Raw genomic sequence first — 22807 nt, forward strand, 5'->3', positions numbered from 1 at the left:
TAAAAACAAGGAGGTGGTTTTAATGTTATGGCTGATCAGTGTATATATATATATATATATATATATATATATATATATATATATATATATATATATATATATATGTAAATGTTTAATTTAAAATAAAAATGTAAAACAATTAAATAAATGTAAATAAAAAAATTGTTTTAATATGAATGGTTTAATATTTAAAGTTAAAGATTTCTGATATTGAGTATTTTATTTAAAAAAAAATGGTTACTTTCAATAAAGATAAAAAAGGGCAAAAACAATGACATTTTGAGGGAGAACATTGTGTCATTAGACATTAATATTTGTAATTTTATTACTTAATATTTTTAATTTTTAGAAAAAAAAAAATAAGCAAGGTAAAGAAGACAGGATACTGAGTACTTTACTTTAAACAGAATTTCTGGCAAAAATCAGATCGCTTATTTCAAAGCACTCATGCCTGTTAAGAACTACATCAAATCGGTTTTACAGATCCCTAAAATATGCTGATGGATTAAAAAATGTCAGGTGCTTAAATAAGCAGCAGAAGTAACCAGTTTCAGTTGTAAGAACAGCACTAGACCAGGCTTGTTTACCAGAAGGTGTGGTAAGCCCCACCTCATCTCTGTTTTCACTGGTTAAACACATTAGTAGTTACAATCGATTCTGCCCCAGGCTTGTTCTGAATAAAAGCTGAATTTAACGTATCTACTGAGACAATAAAGTAAGCAATGCAGTTTACAGTGAGACTATTAAAAACAGTACACTTCTAGATTACAGCATTAATAATGAAATCTACTCTCAGGTTCTCTGAGACGAATCGTTTGTTGTTTTGCTGTTCGCTTCTCCTTAAACAGGATTCTTTCTGTCCGTGTCTGCTCTAGCATGGTGAAGCCTGGCAACCTTTGTTTGAAAAATGAGCTTTCTGCCTCTTGCTCTTTCCTTCCATTCATTACAGGCCTCAGTAATGGCTGTCTATTCTTACACTGTAACAGAGACTCACACACTGGCCTGTTCCTGCCCATTCGACTGACAGAGAAGCCCTGTAGTGCAAAGATGGAACTTTGCACAGTTGCAGGCTTGATTATGTAACTTTACAGTCTCTCTCTCTTCATGAATCTGAGGAATTCCCTTTCAGGGAGTATTGGGCTGGATTTAGTTGTATTATATTGCTTCTCTTAAAGAAAAGTTTTGATTTTTTGTGGAAAAAATACACAAAGAAAATGAAAAATAGACCATTTACTCACATATAGATAATACTTGTGTAACAGTATTCAGTAAATCATTTTAATTGCATTTTTTGTTCTTGTTTTTTTTTTTTAAACAAAGGGCTGTCGCTCCCAAATCATTCTTACTACTAATAGTCTTTTAGGTTAAAAATGTTTACATTTGTGAATAGCTTAAAACTTGCTGAAAGATTTGGAATCAGATTTATTCTCTCTAGCTGTGGTTCTTAAATCACAACTCACTGCCCAGACCTTTTTTGTCATGTCACATAATAACAGTTTTGATTTACTTGGCAAAGAGGCCACTGACAGTTGATGCCACAGATGCCTTAATAGCTTAGAAATGGCTTTAAGTAGCAAGTACTGACTTTGATGGCACAGATTTAAGAGCATTGATTTTTTGTAATGCTTGCGGCTAATAGAAGCCATCAAACTAGCCATATTCACATGGACTTACACGATGTCACTAACTATAGGCAATCACCACCTGAGAATCAAACCCAGGACCTTCTTGTTTTCCTGCAAAAATGAACTCCTATACTCTATTTTTTTTTACCTACGTACTCTGCACAGGCGCCTATCTGCCAACCAGGGTCCTTAAAGAGTGCTTGAAGACCCCACCCACATAGTCCGGGTATCCCGCCCTAGCAGAGACGTGTCTGCTGCAGGCACTGCCAATTATGGCCGCTAGATGGCATCCAGCCGACCGGTGGCAATGCCGAGTTTCGAACCGAGGAGTTCAGAATCTCGGCGCTGGTGTGCTAGCGGAATATCCCGCTACGCCACCTGGGTGCCGCCTCCCATGCTCTATTAAAACCACTGCTCCATCACATTCTTCCTTGAACGAATACACTTCTCTAGATTTGCATTTATTTGGGCAAATATAAAGCATTTTTGCATTTGGATTTATGACAACATTTCAATGGATGAATATTGGAGTGGAGCTGCTTTTTATCTGGAGCCAAATTTCAGTGTAGTAATGTTGTTTTTTATGTGGTATGCAGAAGGTGCACATGTAGCCACACCTTTCCCATAGACAAAATATATAGAGAATAAAAAAAAATAAAAAAATATTTGCTTCAAAAGCTGTAAGCTGACTGTAGATTTCTTTGTTTGTAAGAATTTAGATAAGAATTTGCAGATGCTCTTCACTTGGGCACTTGGGTTGTAGTAAAGGCTGTAGCCATAAATTGAACATTGGACAATTGAAATTGAACAAATATAAATGGGATGCGGGGGGGGGGGGGATTAGGGTTTCCTGCCATTCTAAAACATCCTTGCCATTAGTAAATGATGGAAACACTGACGGATCATAACATTATGCAAAGCTAATTTTGAGCATATCCAACATTTGGTAGGTTTGTTTGTTTATTAGGATTTTAACGTCATATTTTACACTTTGGTTACATTCATGACAGGAACGGTAGTTACTCATTACACAAGATTCATCAGTTCACAAGGTTATATCGAACACAGTCATGGACAATTTAGTGTCTCCAATTCACCTCACTTGCATGTCTTTGGACTGTGGGAGGAAACCGGAGCACCCGGAGGAAACCCACACGGACACGGGGTGAACATGCAAACTCCACACAGAAAGGACCCGGACCGCCCCACCTGGGGATAGAACCAAGGACCTTCTTGCTGTGAGGTGACAGTGCTACCCACTTAGCCACCGTGCCCCCACATTTGGTAGGTACTTGTGCCATCCGGTGGGGCGGTCCAGGTATTTTCTGTGTGGAGTTTGCATGTTCTCCCCGTGTCTGCATGGGTTTCCTCCGGGAGCTCCGGTTTCCTCCCCATCCAACATATATTGTAATTACAGTCTTGGTTTCAGTATTTATAAAAAGCAAAAATTGTGGCAATGAAGCATCGTTTTCAGCAAATAAATTGGCAGTATTGATATTGATCTGTGCCCAGTGTGCATGTATGTGGTAGTAAGTTAATTATTATGACCAGATACACTTGGTTGACTGTGACAGAAAAGGGAGACGCTTGCTTTTGGTAGTTCTTTCTGTGAGTTTTAATGATAAAGAGCTTGCAGTCATAAACTATAGAGAATCTAAAGTACAGGATATGAATCAGTATGATTTATGGTCTCTCAGGTAAGGTGTGGAACCGCTGTCTTTGTACTTTTTCATACAGTCCTTTTACTTTCTCACACCTGTTTATTCTTTCTTCACACACCACCTTTCAGTTCAGTTTCTGTTGAAGTTGAAAACTGAGAACGGTCGGTCCACCTTGTAGATGTAAAGTCAGAGACGATCGCTCATCTATTGCTGCTGTTTGAGTTGGTCATCTTCTAGACCTTCATCAGTGGTCACAGGACACTGCCCACGGGGCGCTGTTGGCCGAATATTTTTGGTTGGTGGACTATTCTCAGTCCAGCAGTGACAGTGAGGTGTTTAAAAACTCCAGCAGCGCTGCTGTGTCTTATCCACTCATACCAGCACAACACACACTAACACACCACCACCATGTCAGTGTCACTGCAGTGCTGAGAATGATCCACCACCCAAATAATACCTACTCTGTAGTGGTCCTGTGGGGGTCCTGACCATTGAAGAACAGCAGGAAAGGGGGCTAAAAAGCATGCAGAGAAACAGATGGACTACAGTCAGTAATTGTAGAACTTCAAAGTGCCTCTATATGGTTAGTGGAACTGATAAAATGGACAGGGAGTGTAGAAACAAGGATGTGGTCATAATGTTATACCTGATCGGTATACATGCGCAGTATGCAGAGAAAGTGTTCTGTTTTTTATTTAATTAATTATTTAAATGGTTATTTGAACTATTATGCATTAAAATCACTGACGGAAGCTGTTTCGTGTCAGTATGAAGTCAGACTGCAAACTGCACATGTGGATCTCTTTGTATTGGTATTTACAGGAATGTTTTTGCTTGATTTGCATATAACTCTGCCTACCATATTACTTTTACCCTAATGTTGTCTGGAAGAGCTTAATACACCGAATGTTCTGCTCATTATGTTTATTTAGCGCTTGTTGTGAACTGCCGCCAGCTACTGTTTACAATCTACATTCATGATGCTGAACTGGTTCTGCTCACGTTGTTCATGTTCATCTTACTGTCCTACGTTACTGCTACATTCACTATATTAGACATGTTGTATTTAAAGAAATTATAAAGACTAGTTCTGATGAACTTCTGTGATTGTTTTATATTTTAATTGGAACACTATGAGCCTGTCAGCTAACAGTTTGAAGAAATTAACAAAATTTTAATCCCTAGTAAAAAAAATGGAGACTTGCGATTTGAGCCTATGAACGTGAATGTAACCCAGAATTGATTTGGAAAGATTAAATTGCATTTACTTGCCACCGGTTGGCTGGGCGCCATCTAGTGGGCATAATTGGCAGTGCCTGCAGCAGACACGGTTTTGCTAGGGCGGGATGGCCGGACTATGTGGGTGGAGTCTTCAAATGCTGTTTAAGGATTGGCAGATAGAGAGGCGCCTGGGCAGAGTGCATAGGTTAAAGAGGATTCCGCTAAGGGCTGCGCGCGGGTTGGAGGAGGCGTAAGCACCAATATACTCTCCTCGACTGCAATCAGGGATCCCCCAGCAGCGGAGGACAAATTGACCATGCTAAATTGGGAGAAAAATGGGAGAAAATGTATGAAAAAAAAGAAAAAAAAACGGCATTTACTAGGACGGCAAAACCAGAATTGATTCTCAAGTCACAAGGTGCAAGTTAAACATAGCAAAACTGCTTTCAAGGCTAAACTATAAAATCTCCCACCACCGTGTTCACTTTACTAATCATGAAAAGTTTCCACTGGGACTTAATGCAGCTTGATTGCACTTACCTGGCTTAATCACTATTATACACCGACCAGACATAACATTATGACCACTGACAGTGAAGTGAATAACACTGATTATCTCTTCACCACGGCACCTGTTAGTAGGTGGGATATATTAGGCACCAAGTTAACATTTTATCCTCAAAGTTGATGTGTTAGAAGCAGGAAAAATGGGCGAGCGTAAGGATTTGAGCGAGTTTGACAAGGGCCAAATTGTGATGGCTAGACGATTGGGTCAGAGCATCTCCAAAACTGCAGCTCATGTGGGGTGTTCCCGGTCTGCAGTGGTCAGTATCTATCAAAAGTGGTCCAAGGAAGGAACAGTGGTAAACAGGGTCATGGACAGCCAAGGCTCATTGATGCATGTGGGGAGCGAAGTCTGGCCCGTGTGGTCTGATCCAACAGACGAGCTACTGTAGCTCAAATTGCTAAAGAAATTAATAGGGATGTCCCGGTCACGTTTTTTTGTTCCCGATCATTAATTTTGATCCCGATCCGATACCGAGTCTCAAACCGATACTTGTATTTTCTAGATATTGTCTAGATAAGAACTAGATAATACTGTTCACACAGTGCACACTTCAAGTACATTACAGTTATTCAAATTAATCCAATGTATATGTTTAACAACTGAATAGCTCTGCAGTGCTGTAGGAAAAAAATGATTTTTCATTTGGATGAGGCATCCAAGCTATTGCTTAATTTTCTTTTATTTTTACAATGGTTTGTATTGTGACAATGGTTTGATGGACGTTTCTATGCGAAGTGAGTGTGTTTTGACCCTTTGGGGCTTCCATAGTGCATGGAATAGCGTGCTTGGCTAACGCGATGACTCTAGCTGTCCGTTATTCGGTACCGTAACAGAAGAAGTTAATAAAGTGTTATGCTCCTGACAATTTGTGAATATACCGTGTATTTATTTCTTTATTAAATGAGTGCATCACTACGTTGTTTTGTAAACCGGAGTGATCCTTGACTCACACACCATATAAATAGTACAATTCTACAGTAATGAACGCAGCTCTGCTCCTACCGCCTCGTGAAACGCTCGCATTGCAGACATTACACTTCGCTGTTGGACTTGTTTCACTGTCCAATTTAAAGTATTTTCACACAGCGGACATGCTGACGTAAAACAAAGGATCGGGCTTAGGATCGGCCTTAGTAAAGCCGATACCGATCAGTTAAACAATGCCTTGATCGGCCCCGATTCCGATCTTTGAGATCGGATCGGGACATCCCTAGAAATTAATGCTGATTCTGATAGAGAGTTGTCAGAATACACAGTGCAGCGCAGTTTGTTGTGTATGGGGCTGCATAGTCGCAGACCAGTCAGTTAGGAAAGTGGTCATAATGTTATTCCTGTTCGGTGTATATACCACTGTAATCCACTCACTCAGTGGAAGCTGGTTTCTTACATTCAAATAAGTAATGTGGACTTTAACAGGCTGTAAAGTTTATAAACTAGAAACACCCACTTTTATAAGACTACTTTGTGTTTGTGGTGCAGACAGCTCACTTAAATTGCTTCTTTCCACACACCAATTTTGACTCTGTAGACAAAACATCTGTAAGTATTATGAAACTACATCATATTTCTCCCAACATCTAGATTCATCAAACCTCATAATCATGCTTCAGGCTTTTTCCTGATAAAATCGTGTTTTTTTCTTTGATCGACAAACCTGGCTTACCACTCAGATACTGACATCCTGAAAATAACTGTAAGGCTTTGCTGATTTATACTCATGCTGATTTGTTTTAGTGCATAATGTGTTTTGTTAGTTCAGCTGATCCACTTGGCTTTGAGAGATTTTTTACTGTTCATTTTGGTGTTGTTTTACATTCCGTTCAGAGATCAGTCAGACACTGGGAACATTTGAGCCAAAGGAAGTGTAAAACCTTTTTCTGATCCTTTTGAATATTTTAGAGCAGAGGTAGGTTTACCTTTCCCACACCAAGAAGACGTAGACGTGTTTGTCGTAGTTGTTTTCTTTAGTGCATCACATGAGAAACGTTTTGCGCTTCGCTCTGACCCTCGGCTCAAACAGCCGATTTGCTCAGCTCTCTGCTTGAGCGACAAAACATCACAAAAGTTCCACGACACGAACATCCATTTGTGTGAAATAACCATTAAATCCAGTTTAAAAGCTCCACATGTATCTGTCTTTAGCTGGATTAACTTCTTGTGTGGTGGTTCTGCAGCTCGGGGTTTTGAAAATCAGCTTCTCGGGAGAATCGAAAAAGCTTTACATAAAAAAGCGTAACTTAAACTAAAAGTACCACACAGGGACACTAAATTTATCTTCGTTATTACTGGTTATAAGTGCTCTGTACTGGTTATAAGTGCTCTGTATTGCCCAAATTCATCGGTCATTGTTTTAGTACAATAAGTCATGTTAAGTTTATTTTTCACGTTAAGCGTTGTTCGTACTTTCTAGAGCACTTTTACAGCCTCATATCACACAGTTCATCGCTTTGAAAATATCAAATTTTAATCAGATGAACCTACACCAGTCGAATTGACGGAATGAGCAGCCCGCTTTTGTTGAGTACAACCAAAGGCGTAACACCCAACCATAATTGCTTTCTACTTTAATGTAGCTAGCTACTAAAAACTACTACACTGGTGAATCGTGCTGCTTCGTGCGGTTATTTAAGAGGCTTATAAAAGAAAAAAAAAGAAAAAATTAAGAGGATTCCAGTCTAGTGACATCAATTCAGTGCGCAGTAGCATTAGCTTACATGTAGCACTATACATATTTTGACCCTTTAACGACTTAATAATTCAGAGGATCCAGTGATAATAGACAGAAGAATCTCCATAAAACAAAACGTATCAGCTTTGGAAATTTTTTTTATAACTATAGGATGCAGGAGAGACAATTTGCGAAATCTCCATTCATATTTCCCATTCAAAATTTCTCTTAGACCCGGGTTACCAAATATGGGCATAACAACATGGCGTGGACTACAAACTGACGACACGACTTCAGTGGTCTATAGCGGTTTTACAGCCCCTACACTGTGACACGCCCACAGATGAGGTCACGGTCCACGCTGATTGCTTATGCACAGACTGCCTAATGAATGGAGCCTGCTTAGATTCTAAACTTTAAAACAGTGCTGTCAAGGCTAATGTGTTCATTTTTAACACAAACTTTTATTTAACTAATTTTGCACTGCACCGGATGGGGGCCGTGGGTGTGTGGGGGGTTGAGGGTGCCTGCCACCGCTGCAAAAAAAAAATTCTACATGAAACACTGGGTTCTGATATTGAAAATAGAAAAAATAACCATTTATTATCAACATTTATGCAATGATTTGCCCACAATAGTACTGTTTTTTGCTTAAAACAATGATTAATGTCAATCAATCTTATGATTAATCAGCTCGGTTGACACTCAACACATCAAACGCTGGGCTTTTGGTTTAGTCACCACCTTCCTCAGGAAATCCATTAATCAAAATAGTACTTACAGAACATTTCATTCTGAAGAAGAATAATTCATTCATTGTCTGTAGAAGAAAACCGGAGCTCCCGGAGGAAACCCACGCAGACACGAGGAGAACACCTAGGAATCGAACCCAGGACCTTCTTCCTGTGAGACGACAGTGTTACCCACCAAGCCACTTTTAATCTTTTTTTACATTACATTTCTTCTCCTTTCTCCATTCACAGCAACATAGGTCACTAATCTGTGCACGTTGGCAGCCGTATTGTTAAAAAAATGACCCAAAGAGGATGGAGGTCCCTGCTGAGTCTGATTCCTCTCAAGGTTTCTTCTTGTAATTTTAATGGAGTTTTTCCTTGCCACTGTGGCCCTCGGCTTGCTCAATAGGGGTTTTTTGTCTGTTGGTCCTGTTGCTTTCAGACAATGTCTATTGTAAAAAGCGCTATATAAATAAATTTGACTTGACTTGACATCTGTATTAGGCACAGTTTTAGGCACAACTAATTCAGGAGACAGATATGGACTGCAGGCAAGCCAGTCAAGCACATACACTCTTTGTCTCTAAAGCCATACTGTGGTAGGGGCATGCAAAATGAGGCCTGGTATTGTCTTGCTAAAATAACAATGGGCTTTCCAGGAAAATACAGTATATCACCTTGATGGCAGCATGTATCTCTATAAAATCAGTCGGTGATACCTTCACACATATACACGTTTTTGAAGGGATTCACTGCATGTTCTTGATATCTGTATTGGGAAAAATAAGACTGGCGCATCTTTAATTGTTATCCTGGAAGACTTTATAATCCAAAAACACCGGCTACACTGTTCAGTTCATGTTTTTTACATCATTTATCCAGTTTAACATGAATTTCAGAGCTTTGCCGTGGGGCCGTAATGAGTATGTCAGAGTAATGAGATCATCTTGTAATGAGGTGCAGCCTAAATACAAGTCAGCGCAAGTTAGAATCAACGCCGGTTCAATACCACTTTTCGATGAACGTAGGTTAATCTGCTTTGTGTGCTTCACTCTCGCTGCTCCCAGGAATCCAGTCTGACTGCTTTACCACACCCCTGTTTTCAGTCTAACCATGGCAATTGATACTCTAACCTTTTATTTTGCGTGCAACACCATCTCATAATGTCAGAGTACAAAGTGACGGTTAGAGCAAAGCTACTACCGGTGCTTCTTGTAATGACATGGCATTTTGAATTTTTGGATTTGTTTTATTAATGGAATGAATATTAAAGTATGTATTTAGAAACAAATACGTATATAAGGAAATAAATACAGGACACAGGACAGGATACAGGACCATCTAAATTAATAACAATAATACACTGTTGCTTATACTGTATGTTATCATCAATTACAGCTTTTAAGACATATAATTTAAGAAGTGAGTTGCATTTTGCAGAATTTGGGTTTTATTTTCACTCTGAATTTATCAAGATCACAAGAGGCCCTGTAAACTAAACTTTAAACTCAAAACATAATAACTTTAAAATCCACTGTTCTGATTTATTTTGGCTTATATTTAGAGTTGATGTCTTGTCGAAGCGTTTAGATTGAGTACATTGTCCAACAAGATATAGTTTTCATCTAATACACCGATCAGCCATAACATTAAAACCACCTCCTTGTTTCTACACTCACTGTCCATTTTATCAGCTCCACTTACCACATAGGAGCACTCTGTAGTTCTACAACTACTTACTGCAGTCCATCTGTTTCTCTGCATGCTTTGTTAGCCCCCTTTCCTGCTGTTCTTCAATGGTCAGGACCCCCACAGGACCACCACAGAGCAGGTATTATTTAGGTGGTGGATCATTCAGAGCACTGCAGTGACACTGACATGGTGGTGGTGTGTTAGTGTGTGTTGTGCTGGTATGAGTGGATCAGACACAGCAGCGCTGATGGAGTTTTTAAACACCTCACGGTCACTGCCGGACTGAGAATAGTCCACCAACCAAAAATATATCCAGCCAACAGTGCCCTGTGGGCAGCGTCCTGTGACCACTGATGAAGGTCTAGAAGATGACCAACTCAAGCAGCAGCAATAGATGAGCGATCGTCTCTGACTTTACATCTACAAGGTGGACCGACTAGGTTGGAGTGTCTAATAGAGTGGACAGTGAGTGGACACGGTATTTAAAAACTCCAGCAGTGCTGCTGTGTCTGATCCACACATACCAGCACAACACACACTAACACACCACCACCATGTCAGTGTCACTGCAGTGCTGAGAATGATCCACCACCTAAATAATACCTACTCTGTGGTGGTCCTGTGGGGGTCCTGACCACTGAAGAACAGAGTAAAAGCAGGTTAAAAAAGTATGCAGAGAAATACTGTAGATGGACTACAGTCAGTAATTGTAGAGCTACAAAGTGCTTCCATATGGTAAGTGGAGCTGATAAAATGGACAGTGTAGAGACAAGGAGGTGGTATTAATGTTATGGCTGATCAGTGTATGTCCTATTACGTCGCTGCATTGCTGTTCTCCTTTGATGACACATAATGTTCTATATTTGGTTCATCTGATCATTGTTCTTTCTTCTGCTTGTGTATTCAGGCGTCATCACAACATTTAATTTTGATTTGCATACCTGATTTGGCACAGTTTATGCTGGATGCCCTTCCTGACGCAACCCTCCGTTTTTTTATCCAGGCTTGGAACTGGCACTGCGAGGTGCATCTCCCAATGGCTCGGCCATTCACCTCCCCCTGTCGGACATAGCCAGTCATATCTGTGTAGACCTGTGTATCGACCCGATTGGCTGATAGCACCACTAAGGTCTGGTGTTTGAATAGTCGGCTAGCGTATTTTACCAGGCCACCCGAGTCTCTTGATCCGACTGTTGTGCTTATTGGTGTAAATGCTCCAGTGCTAATTTTATACGTGGTTCTTTTTTGGTAGAATAGGAGTCGGCATGGGGTGTTGGAACGAAAATTTTGCAGTGTTGTTCACTGCTTATTGTTCCTGCAGTTGTTAGTGTATCCTGCAGCTCCATGACTGCCGACTTCTTTCATACGTGTACCGTTAGTCTGTGGAAGTTGTGAAATCTTTGGAAACCTTGTGCCACACCTGTCACGGAATGATTTGCGGTTCCACAAACTATCTACTGATTATCAAAACCGGTTGTACTGATAATGTTGTTGAAGACGACTCTGTAGATTATTTCATTCATAGCTAGTGAAATTAAATAGCTCCACCCAACCGACCCCCTGAGTGGGTTGAGTTTTTACTTGCAACCCCTGTGGATTTGCATAATTCAAGAACTTGTGTTTATGTTTGTCCATTTTCTTAGTACTGATCTGTCAACACAATGTCTGATTAAATCATTCAAGATGAACTATCTATGTTTTTTTTTATTGACTTGCGAAACAGGTTGAGACTATTAGTCCAGGTATCACATGTCTGTCAACTTTTCTTTTAGGAATGTTCTGTAAACATCTGAGAACTGAGGACACCTGTTGTTGTCAAAAACACTTAGTGTGCTTAACAGTCCTAAGTTTTGGACATTTTCCTTCAGTAATAACATGCAACATTTATTCAGCAGAAGACGTTTTCTTACCATAAATCCACCCTGTTGTATCAATAATGTCAATAATGTTGCTTTGCATTCTTTTGCTGGAACACAGGAAGGTTTCTGAAAAGGACTTCATCTACTATATAGGGCAGCATATTGTACCACTTAGCATTAACAATGCCCTTACAGAAGTGCAGATTACCCGTTCAATACCAGTGCAACTCCACTAGCAAACCCCCGAGACTATGAAAGAACCTGGCTTTTGAACATAGCATTGGATGTTCCTTTTCCTCTTTGGCCTAGAAACACAATATCCATTATTTATTTATTTATTTTTTTAATGCATTTTCTCCCACGTCCAATTTTTACCCAGTTACATTATGCTTCCTCTCTACTGGTGCTGACCCCAGCACCAATTAAGAAGAGTGAACTGACATACGCCCCAAGTTCAGTAGCCGACTGCGTCTTTTTACCTGCACGAGACAAGTTCATATGCAGATCAGCTTTGTGTACAGGGAGCCACGCCCTGAGTTATTCCTTGACTCTGTGCAGACGCCATCAATCAGCCAGCAGAGGCTTTCCGCCCTGTATGGACAACAAGCCAATTGCTGTTCATATAGCCACCCAGCGCAGAGCTGAGTTTTGAACTGACAGCTTTGGTGTGCTAGTGTGTTTTACCACTGTGCCACCTGAGCGGCAATATGCATTATTAAAAAAAAAAATTATATAAAGTCGACTTTGTTCACAAACGTTTATCACAGATGAACCTGATAACTCCAGAGAGTCTGCAGCATTTCTTCATATTGTTGTTTATCTGGGCTTGGGACTGGCACTGAGAGTGCACTGAGAGGTGCATCTTCCAATGGCCGGGCTATTCGGCCTTCCTCTGTCAGACATAGCCAATCATATCTGTGTAGACTTATGTATCGACCGGTTTGGCTGGGGTTATTGTCTTTGCATTACTGATTTTGATTAACTATATTTATACTTACAGCATTTAGAAGATGCTTAGTACATTGCAAGCATTTTGAGGGTTAGGGGCCTTACACAGGGGCTTAACAGTAGCAACTTGGCTGTTGTGGGGCTTGAACCCACAACCCTCTGATTACTAGTCCAGTACTGCCACTACAACCTGACTGTACATAACTGAGTTTACAATTTTTTTCTGTCTCTGGTTGAAGGTGGTGGACAGCAGCTTGCAAAATGTGAAGATAGATGTGAAGACCGAGGTGGTGGATATTGAGCCACTGGCCAAACTGGATACACGCTACTTTGGTGAACTGCTTGCTGGCCTGTACCAGAAAAATTCTGACATTCACACCTGCATCTCTGAACATGTGGCCAAGATCTCTGGACGGTATGAGTAACTTCAAATTTTTCTCCTTACTGATTATTTCTTGCTTTATAATTACAATTTCAATTTCATGCTTGGGGTAAATAATAGTGCACACGAACATGTGTCAAGAAAATTATAATCGCTATCAATTGGATCAGAATCAGAATCAGATTTATTGGCCAGGTATGTGGATACACACAAGGAATTTGTTTCCGGCTGATGGTATCTCTCTAGTAATGGTACGATACAGTGTACAAGCAACGTATAAATTTAACATTAAACACAAAATCACAAAATTATCCAAACTATAAGATTATATACACACAATATACAGATATGTAATTTAGCAGCATCTGAAATATTTAAAAACAGTAAAGTGCACAACATGTAGGATGAGTACTACTGTATAGTGTAGTAAATTTGGCAGCAGATGAATATTTTTACGCTTACGTATTATGTATTATCAGTCATTTATTTATTTAGTAGGGAGATCGCCTGTGGGAAGAAACTGCTTTTGAATCTGGTGGTTTTAATGTGGATTGATCTATAGCGCCTGCCGGAGGGGAGGGGTTGGATAAAGTAATGTACAGGGTGTGAGGAGTCAGTGATAATTTTCTCTGCCCGTTTCTTGGTTCTTGAAGTATACAAGTCCTGGAGAGAGGGCAGAGGAGCACCAATGATTTTTTCAGCTGACTTCACCTGTCGCTGCAGTCTGTTCCTTTGTTGTGTTGTGGCTGCACCAAACCAGACTGTGATGGAAGTGCACAGAACTGATTCGATGGCCGCAGTGTAGAATTGTCTTAGCAGCTCCTGTGGCAGTCCCAGCTTTCGCATTTTCCACAGAAAGAACATTCTCTGTTGGGTTTTCTTGATGGTGGAGTTGATGTTATACTCCCACTTCAGGTCCTGGGAAATGATAGTGCCCAAAAACTTGAAGGACTCCACAGTTGAAACAGGACTGCCTAAAATTGTGAGTGGGAGCCGTGCTGGTAAGTGTTTCCTGAAGTCCACTGTCATCTCTACAGTCTTGAGCGTGTTAAGCTCCAGGCTGTTCTGACTGCACCAGTGCACCAGCTGGTCGACCTCTCCCCGGTAAGCAGATTCATCTCCGTCGCGAATCAGACCAATGATTGTAGTATCATCTGCAAACTTCAAGAGTTTCACAGATGGGTCACTGGAGATGCAGTCATTGGTGTAGAGTGAAAAGAGCAGTGGTGAGATAACACTTCCCTGAGGAGTACCAGTACTGACTGTGCGAGTGTGAAAAGTGACTTCTCCTAGCTTCACCTGCTGTGTTCTGTCAGGAAGCTGGTAATCCATTGACACATGGCAGGGGGCACAGTGAGCTGAGAGAGTTTGTAGGAGAGAATTCCAGGGTTGACAGTGTTGAAAGCCGAGCTGAAGTCCACAAACAGGATCCTTGTCTGGATGTATTGGATGTATTAATAAATATTCTTTCTCTGTTTACTGAAACTTGTTGTTGTGGTAGCCTAGTAGGTAGAGCTTTGGGCTATTAATCGGAAGATTGTTGGTTCAAATCTTGGCTCTGCTATGCAGCCACTGTTGGCCCCTGAGCAAGGCCCTTAAGCCTGTCTGCTCCAGGGGCGCCATACAATGGGAAATTAATTGTACTGTATGTGTGTATATGTAGTAATGACATATAAAGGCATTCTATTCTATTCTTCAATCAATCTAATTCAATACAGATCACCATATTATTATACTCCAAGGTCAGGGGTTGCATCTCAAATGTATCCCACTACACATATTATTATGTCACTATTCAATTAAATCTCTTGTTGGTGTCAGTAAACTGATACTCATCTTCGGTGAGATTATATCTGGAATAAGAGTACTCCTTTGGAACAGTGGTAGCCTAGTGGCTAGAGCCTTGGGCTATTAATTGAATGGTGCAGCCACTGTTGGCCTTTTAGGCAAGACCCTTAACCATCTCGGCTCCAGGGGCACTGTACAGTGGCTGACCCTGCGCTCTGACCCCAGCTTCCAAACAAGCTGGGATATGCGGAAAAATAATTTCATCATACTGTATATGTGTATATGTATATATGACAAAAAAAGGCATTCTATTCTATTACATTGTGAAATGTTGGCGAATTGTGCTAAAATAAATATTTTATTTATGACACAATAAAGCAAAATTGTCTTTAACTCAGCCACACAAACCTGATCTTAATAGATTACTGTTGGATTATTTCTGTGGGCGACACGGTGGCTCGGTGGGTAGCACTGTCGCCTCAGAGCAAGAAGGTCCTGGGTTCGAGCCCCAGGCGGGGCCGTCCGGGTCCTTTCTGTGTGGAGTTTGCATGCTCTCCCCGTGTCTGCGTGGGTTTCCTCCTGGAGCTCTGGTTTCCTCCCACAGTCCAAAAACATGCAGTCAGGTTAATTGGAGACAGTGAATTGTCCTATAGGTAAATGGGTGTGTATGTGTGTCTGCCCTGCGATGGACTGGCGCCCCGTCCAGGGTGTTACTGTGTGCCTTGTGCCCATTGAAAAGCTGGGATAGGCTCCAGCACCCTTCCCACGACCCTAACTGGATAAGCGGTTAAGAAAGTGAGTGAGTGAGTGAGTGTTATTTCTGTTTTTAATGCAGTGCTGTACTCTTCCTGGCTACTCCCCAAACCTCCTCTTTACGTGACATTGTGTGTACCATTGCTATAGGTACCGCACCAATTAGACGTACTATATAGTATGATGGTGTGGTTTGGAACAAAGCCGGTTCTATTCATTGCAAGTTAGAATTCATGGCAGGACTGACATATAAATAACTTTTAGTATGAAAGACGTTTTATTTGATGAAAGAAGCACACCTGCAACCTATGAAAGTAATGAAGTAAAGTAATAAAATCTCATTAAAAAAAGAATATGTGCTTAAAGAAGGCCAGAGCTTCATTTCAACCTAATAGTGCAAACACTCTTTCCTGAGGTTTTCATATGAGAAAAATTTTAGTTTAAACTAGAAGTATTAATACATAATCTATTACTACTTAGAAAACGTAGATCCAGTAGTCATGTACCAATATTCCAAGAATACTGCTACAACAGAATGTTACTGGATGTGTACATGGTGTATGTGCTAAGAAATGTGTCAACTGCATTGTATGACATCCAAAACCCAGTTCTAGCTGATTTAGACCAGTTCCTATGTTTTAGCTAAGAAATAATACACACCAACAATATACACTGATCAGCCATAACATTAATTACACCTCCTTGTTTCTACACTCACTGTCCATTTTATCAGCTCCACTTACCATATAGGAGCACTTTGTAGTTCTACAATTACCGACTGTAGTCCATTTGTTTCTCTACATATCTTTTTAGCCTGTTCTTCATTGGTCAGGACCCCCACAGGACCACCACAGAGTAGGTATTATTTAGGTGGTGGATCATTCTCAGCACTGCGGTGACACTGACATAGTGGTGGTGTGTTAGTGTGTGTTGTGCTGGTATGAGTGGATCAGACACAGCAGTGCTGCTGGAGTTTATAAATACCGTATCCACTCAATGTCCACTCTATTAGACACTACTACCTAGTTGGTCCACCTTGTAGATGTAAAGTCGGAGTCGATCGCTCATCTATTGCTGCTGTTTGAGTTGGTCATCTTCTAGACCTTCATCAGTGGTCACAGGACGCTGCACATGGGGCGCTGTTGGCTGGATGTTTTTGGTTGGTGGACTATTCTCAGTCCAGCAGTGACCGTGAGGTGTTTAAATACTCCATTAGCATTGCTGTGTCTGATCCACTCATACCAGCACAACACACACTAACACACCACCACCATGTCAGTGTCACTGCAGTGCTGAGAATGATCCACCACCCAAGTAATACCTGCTCTGTGGTGGTCCTGGGAGAGTCCTGACCATTGAAGAATAGCATGAAAGGGGGCTAACAAAGCATGCAGAGAAACAGATGGACTACAGTCAGTAATTGTAAAGTACAAAGTGCTTTTATATGGTAAGTGGAGCTGATAAAATGGACAGTGAGTGTAGAAACAAGGAGATGGTTTTAATGTTATGGCTGATCGGTGTATATATTTGTTAAACACTAGGATGAACTACAGCACCCTCCATGTTCTCCTTGATCACCCAGTTTAAACATTAATGAACCCTAATGGAAAGTTCTAAGTCTCCCAAAAGACTAGAAGATTTTCTTGAAAAAATGCCTCAACATTCCACCAAAAACCATTCAGAACTTGTATGACAGCATTCCAGAAGGACTGAAGCTTATCCAGAGGCATTTTTTCCACAAGCTTCCACATTTCTGCTTACTTGAAATGATAATGGCCTGTTCTTTAGAAATCTGCTGATAGCTGCTAAGATCTGATGATTGTTTTTATTGTGTTATTGTCATGAACTCAAAAGTTGACTAGCTATCTCTGTCAGTCCATACAGTCTTTTCAATACCCTGATAAGAAACCATTAGGATCATGTAATCCTGAGGTTGCATATACTAAGCATTTGCGAAACCTCTCCATTTCCCCTACTCACGAGAAATTCCAGAGGCAACATTATGATTTTTGAACCTTGCTAAACTTGCTGCCGTGGTTAGTCTTCTTACCTTTGTGTTTTTTTAATGTTCCCTGCTGCTTGTTAAGTTTCTCATGCCGTGTCTTGTTCTCTCACTCAGAAAACACCTGGACTCCACCAGTGATTACAAGGTAGGGTGTGGCAACACTATCTGGCTTAGCAGCACCTAATGTGCATGTAGTAGTTTTTTGAGGTCATAAATGTAGTAAATATTGTAGTCATGACATTTTATATATTAAATATCAGGATCCAAGAATAAAATCACTGCTAGATGTTGCATTTAAGCTAACAAGGGGTGTGTGGGTATGTGTCTGTGTTTGTTCTTTCCCTGGAGTAGGAGAAGGAAGAGATAGAGCAGCTCATTCCTAAAGGCATGTCTGAACTGACCAAGCAGCAGATCCGCTACCTCTTACAGGTGTGTGTGTGTGTGTGTGTGTGTGTAGTGATATATCAGTCCCGCCATGCGGTGGTTGGGACAGTCATCCCCATTTATTTAGCCCCACCCGTTTCTCAGGCTGCCCCACCTTTACTTATGTTACTGTGTAGTTACGGTAATTACTTGTTGAGGCTTTGTTGAGATTGCTACATGACGTCAGACTCTCGCTCTCATTCCAGACACGCATGACCGCCGATAAGACCATGCGTCTTCTTCTGAGCACATTCAGCAACCTGAAGGAAGAGCTGGTGCACCTGCAGAATGATCTGAGGGTAAGAGTGCCACCTTTGTTTGTTTGCATCTCTACTGCAAACTAGGGGTGACTGACATGTAATCACAATCCAGTACAAACAAGCATGATAACAAAATATAAAAAATAATAGTGTAATTCCATATCATTCACAGATTCAGAGGACATAAATAAAAACAGATTATTAATAAAAGTAAATAAAAACAGAACACAGTGGTACCTTGTAACTCAACACCCCCTACACTCAAAATCTTTAAAACTCAACGCCCTTTGTCAAGAAATTTGTACCTTTAAACTCAACATTACCCTTCCCTACGTCATGCGAACATGAGGAACTCGTGTTACAGTCAGGGTTCTGAGAAATTGTAAGAATCAGCTTTTCCGAGAGTCTAAAATGCTTATTGTTTAAAAAAATAATGTAACTTTATGTATTCAATAAACGACATAGAAACACTAAACCTCTCTTAATTATTACTGCTTATTTGTTCTTTCCACTAATTAAGAAGCTTAAGAACAATTACGAAGTAAAGGTAAAGCACAGGTTTTATTGCATTTTTAATTGATACTGTTTTTTAATTGTATTTCATTGTTTTTTTTATATTATACTCGTTTTCTATTTAGTGTATAAGTGTCAAAAACAACTATTATTTTACATTATCCTAAAATATTATGGAACACATGAACAGGCTTCTCATACGTCCTTATGGGAAAAAATACCTTAAAACTCAACATTTCAAGTTTCAAGGTACCACTGTATTAAAAAACAATAAAAACAGATGATTAAAAAAGAACAATGAATAAAAACAAATTATTAAAAAAGAACAATGAATAAAAACAGATGATTAAAAAAGAACAATGAATAAAAACAAATTATTAAAAAAGAACAATTAATAAAAACAGATGATTAAAAAAGAACAATTAATAAAAACAGATGATTAATAAAGAACAGGGAATAAAAACAGATGATTAAAAAAGAACAATGAATAAAAACAAATAAAAAACAACGAATAAAAACAAATTATTAAAAAAGAACAATGAATAAAAACAGATGATTAATAAAGAACAGGGAATAAAAACAGATGATTAAAAAAGAACAATGAATAAAAACAAATTATTAAAAAAGAACAATTAATAAAAACAGATGATTAAAAAAGAACAATGAATAAAAACAAATTATTAAAAAAGAACAATTAATAAAAACAAATTATTAAAAAAGAACAATTAATAAAAACAAATTATTAAAAAAGAACAATGAATAAAAACAGATGATTAAAAAAGAACAATGAATAAAAACAAATTATTAAAAAAGAACAATTAATAAAAACAAATAAAAAACAATGAATAAAAACAAATTATTAAAAAAGAACAATGAATAAAAACAGATGATTAATAAAGAATAATGAATAAAAACAGATGATTAATAAAGTACAGGGAATAAAGAAGATTATTAGGGAAACAAAGTATGGACTCTGGATGCCTATTTTAAAAAATTTTTGAACCGATGACTGACAATCACTGGCTGATGGTTAACTGTAAACCAGCAAGCATACAGCATCCCGTTAACTAACATTCCTGTAATACCTAATAAAAATAACACAACCATGAAATACATTAGCACTTTCCAATCCATCTTATTTAGACTCCTGACTGATTGCAGATCATTTTTGCTACTCTTGACGGTGTGCTGTTTTGGTAAACACTTCGGGAATTTTGGATCAACTGTGATGCTCATTTGTATTGGTTGTACATGTACATTTGCAGGTAAACTAATTTAAACCTGATTTGTCTGGCAGATTTTATTCACCCCAAATGCTGTTGTAAAATGTATACACATTCTATTATGGGTAGGATTTTGCTAATTCTTGGCATCCAAAGTAGCAAGCCTGGTTCTTTACTCAGTTTCATTAAAGATATAAAACACATCTATGTCATGTGATGCATGTAAAAAGTACTCATGACACCATGTAACCAGTGAGCAGTGACTCAAGTCTCGGGGCAAAAAAAAATCCAGGTTCCTCATGTGTAGTTTTTATCAGTTGGCTTTAATGAGTCTTCTTGTGCTGTGCTGTGTGTTGTGGTTTAGGTGAAATCCCCTTACAATTCACTGAATCAAGTAATATGTTAAACTACTTTTACACTCTTACACACTGCAGTGTAAATATCACCTCATGTAGGTTTCATTAAAAGACCATTTACAAAGTGCACATGGGTGTTGACTTTGTAGAATTTATCAAGGGCTGTTACCTTGTGTGATGTTCATCAAAGCATCAACAGTTTACACTAGAGGTAAACTAAAGGCAAGATTTGATGTTTTATCTTATTAGCCAGTAGGCATACATTTGTATCAAAACCATTAAAAAAACACACCTTTAACAGGCGATCCATTAAAGATGCATTAATATTGGCCGGGAGTTAATAATTAAGTGAACAGAACTACTAATATTTACTTCTAAATCCTCATTATTGCCAAGTTTCTTTATCAGTCAGGTGTTGGTGAGTTGGCATGTGTGTGTGCCAGCTAAATTATCCCAGGTTTTAGTCGTGCAGTTATGCCAACTTACTTGCAAGGTTTAAGGAATTCATTAGAGGTATTCAAACATTTGACATAAGTACAGTTACAAATTATAAATTATAAGTATGTGCTTTTATATAAAATATTTAGTCTGTACTTGTATTTGTATTATAATCCATTGGAGAACATTCGGGTACACTTGTAATTTTGTCTCAACAATTACTAAACACACAGGTTGTAAAGAGCAAGTGTAAATAGTTCATTTAACTAAGCATTACATTTATAAGATACCATATGATACCAGTGACAGATAAACATACTACATGAGAGAGTGTTCAGGTGACGTCCACTGCAGTGCCACTAGCCTGGTCAGACACTCAGCAGACATAGCAGACATCTGAGTGATGGAAGGCCGGTTGGAAAATTATCCTTAAGCCGCTGCAACAGAATAGCGTCTTCTAATGTCTGGTTGTGGTCTAATGTTTTCTTTGTGAATGGTTGTTTGGGGTGGTGGTTGGAAAACTAAAACTATAAAATGAGTCTAATGAGATTAATAAATGTATCTTATATGTGAATATGTCTTATGTGTGCAGCGTCTGGAGGGTGAAAAAGACCAGTTGGAGAAGGACCTAAGCTTTAAAGCTGACCAGGCTCAGCAGTATGACAGACTACTGAACAATCTACGTGATAGCAACAGACAGCTACAGGTATGTACTTTGTCATCATATAACAAAGGTGCCACCAGATCACGTTCTTCTTAAAGATTTTTTTCTATGCATTTCCCCCCTTTTTCTCCCAATTTAGCATAGCCAATCCGCTGCTGGGGACCCCAATCGCGTCCAGGGAGGGTGTATATTTGCCTGACACACACTCCCTCTGACGTGTGCACAGTCCATCAATCCCCTCTTATTCACCCATACTTCAGTAATTTTGCACTTGAGGTCGGCTTCGCATATGGAGTGCCGCACCCCGATCTCTGCGCTTCTCCACTTTCCGTACAGACACAAGCATTCATATCCCCACTCCTCAGTCTGGTCTTTCCCACACAGCAGACTGGAAGCCAATTTTGTCTGCTGCAGGTGGGACAAATTCAGACTCATCACTCCAGATTCATCACTGGTTAAAAAGACAGCAGCCTTTGACATTAGCTTATGTAAGCCTATATAAGTCTATAGGCTTAGATTAGCTTAGAAGTTTAGCTATATAGCCAAAACTTCCATAGCTGTATTGGTGTAGCTAAAAGAATTAAACTCTGTAATGAAAACACATCTCTATACTTTTGGTAGTGTAGTGTATATTATTAAAAACAAATTAAATAGTGAAACATTGGCCTAAGCCAGTTATATGTCATAGCCACTCCCCCAACACTGCATATTTAGCGTACGCTTTATCCATCCAATAAAAATGTATGCCCACCCACAGGAATCCCATTAAACTACTGAAGGGCAGGCTATAAAAAACTACAGGAAGGACACATTTTCTTAGACGTCATTTGCTTCATTGATCGGTATGGGCCAGCTGCAGTGGCCTATGGAGAATCCCCAATGGCCAGATTGTAACAGCATTTTAGTTCAGGCCAGCAGTTTAAGTATTCCAGAAGTCCTAAACAGATTGTTGTTTTAATTTCCAGCATATGTAAAGCTAATGTGCCATTCAGTCCAGCAACAACTATCCACAAAAGTGTGTTATAA

General features: G+C 39.4%; 1 protein-coding gene across 1 annotated transcript in view; it reads left to right on the plus strand.

Moving 5' to 3' along the window:
- Positions 1-22807, plus strand: part of pof1b (POF1B actin binding protein) — a 46982-nt gene that overhangs the window by 18014 nt on the left and 6161 nt on the right. Inside the window, exons 3-7 of the mRNA XM_063011271.1 lie at positions 13216-13391; positions 18019-18049; positions 18256-18333; positions 18534-18626; positions 21710-21823. Of these exons, the coding sequence (XP_062867341.1) occupies positions 13216-13391; positions 18019-18049; positions 18256-18333; positions 18534-18626; positions 21710-21823 (492 nt within the window). The remainder of the gene's footprint in view (positions 1-13215; positions 13392-18018; positions 18050-18255; positions 18334-18533; positions 18627-21709; positions 21824-22807) is intronic.

Source organism: Trichomycterus rosablanca, chromosome 16 (assembly GCF_030014385.1).
Source record: "Trichomycterus rosablanca isolate fTriRos1 chromosome 16, fTriRos1.hap1, whole genome shotgun sequence".
NCBI lineage: Eukaryota > Metazoa > Chordata > Actinopteri > Siluriformes > Trichomycteridae > Trichomycterus > Trichomycterus rosablanca.